Genomic DNA, 1,943 nt, shown 5'->3' on the forward strand with positions numbered 1-1,943 from the left:
CAGGAAAAGTAACTTTCGTTATCATGGAATTATAACAAAACCTGCCAATTCAATATAAATGGAAAAAAAATATTATATGGAATTGAACGAAAATGAAAATTTGCTTGATAATTCAACTACGCTTGTTGGAGAACAATAAAAACACTACACTCAACAAGCCACCAATAAAACTCAACTGCCTAACCTATAACCAAAGTCTCCTTTTAATTTGTTTTTAAAAAAAGCGCTTGACAAACTTGCCCCGGTCTCCCCTAAATTCACTTAAATGAAATGTTAAATTACTAGCTGTTATTTAATTATAAAATATCTTAGTTGTGATAATAGTTTATAAGAAAAGAATTTATTTTAAAATGTTTTTATAAATTATTAAAAAATTACAGTTATGTAAGAGCTGTTTTGATCCCTATATAATCCAAACAGATATCCAGGACTATAGTAAGCATATGCTAGTGCTATAGCTTCTTCCATTGTTGATTTTGAATTATCGTTTTCAGAAAGTGGCCAACCGTCCAAGTTAGCTGCACTTAAAATGCCATGAATAACCTGTTTCATATCGCTAGCTGTAATTTAAGTAAAGGATTATAAATGTTTTGCATTTAATTATTCAAAATCAATGTAATACATACGTTTATTTAAACACGATTGATAATATTTCTTTAGTTTTTTGACGAATTCTGGATCATTAAACTTTTCTGGTTTCTCCAGCTGTTCTGAATTTGCATTTGTTGTGTATGAAAATTATTATTATACTTATTAAAATTAATATGTAGGCTACATTAAAGTAACGCTTACCTTTTTGTAAATAAAGGATATAATTTTCTAAATTTGTAAAACTACGTATTTTTTCGTCGTAAATGTTTTCGTATTTCAGATAAGATCCGCATGAAAATTCATAAAAGTTGTCGCATGGATCGACGGTGAAATCCATATTCTTCAGAATGGAACCAGCTAAAATAATTTACATTTATGTAAACAAAATATATCAGATTTATTGAAATTAAATTTCATTTAATTTTATTCTATTAACCAGCAAATTAATTTTATCAGTTAAATATTTTTGGTTGTTTTTGTACTCATAACGGAATATTCGAATATTACATATATAAATCGAATTACAGCATCCAAATTTCGAATTAATTGTTGAAACATTTTACATTATGTCACAAATTTGAAACGTTAAATAGCTCTTATATTCATATTACAAACTACAATTTGTATAAAATGCACAATAAACGCTATGATAAAAATACTAGAATTGAAAAATTTCTAAAATTTTAAAACACTGCCAACCAAATTAATTATATTTACCAACTATTCATATGTGATGACGTCTATTATCGTGATTTCTGCTAGGCAAAAGATAAACGTCATCTATATGTATAAAAATGAATGTATGTCTGTCTGTGTGTCTGTGTGTCTGTCTTATGTTCTTCATGCATTACCACACCGTTTATCTGATTGCCATGAAACTTTGGGAAGTTTTTTAATACACTCCCGCGAAGTTTTATGGCATTTACCCTACGATAGATGGCGCGCGTTTACACGAGCATTCGTACACAGTGTGTTCGATCGATTTCAAATTGTGAAGACCATTTCCCTCCTTCAAAACATATCTCTATATATGCATTTGTGAACTGTTATTTACAATATTTGTAATAATTTTAGTTTAATCACTTTATTTCAACTTTTTTTTGCTGAATATGTATTCGCTCGAACTTCGTTAAAACCTTAACTGTACCCCGAACAACAATCGAAGTTGTAGGAAGAAATTTGAGTATTTTACCGATCTAGATATCCCCCCTTTTCCAAATTTTAATATCGACTCAAAATAATTTAAAAGGACAAATTACAATAAAACGGTTTATTATCCAACTATCACAAATTTCACAACATGCCAAGGAAGAGAGGAAGGAGCAATTAAACAATTAAAATTATAAAGGATT

At 28.6% G+C, this 1,943-nt stretch overlaps 1 protein-coding gene across 1 annotated transcript; it reads right to left on the reverse strand.

Moving 5' to 3' along the window:
* Positions 1-378: 378 nt before the first annotated feature.
* LOC111617620 (neprilysin-2-like) lies at positions 379-1,072 on the reverse strand (the record flags this gene model as incomplete). Its single annotated transcript, XM_023358891.1, has 4 exons — positions 1,028-1,072; positions 793-948; positions 627-710; positions 379-560 (listed from the first exon to the last, which is right to left on the reverse strand). Coding segments are annotated over exons 2-4 (402 nt in total), but the record flags the coding sequence as incomplete, so codon positions are not given.
* Between the last annotated feature and the right edge of the window lie 871 nt (positions 1,073-1,943).

Source organism: Centruroides sculpturatus, unplaced genomic scaffold (genome assembly GCF_000671375.1).
Source record: "Centruroides sculpturatus isolate CEXI.00-Female unplaced genomic scaffold, Cexi_2.0 scaffold5897, whole genome shotgun sequence".
NCBI lineage: Eukaryota > Metazoa > Arthropoda > Arachnida > Scorpiones > Buthidae > Centruroides > Centruroides sculpturatus.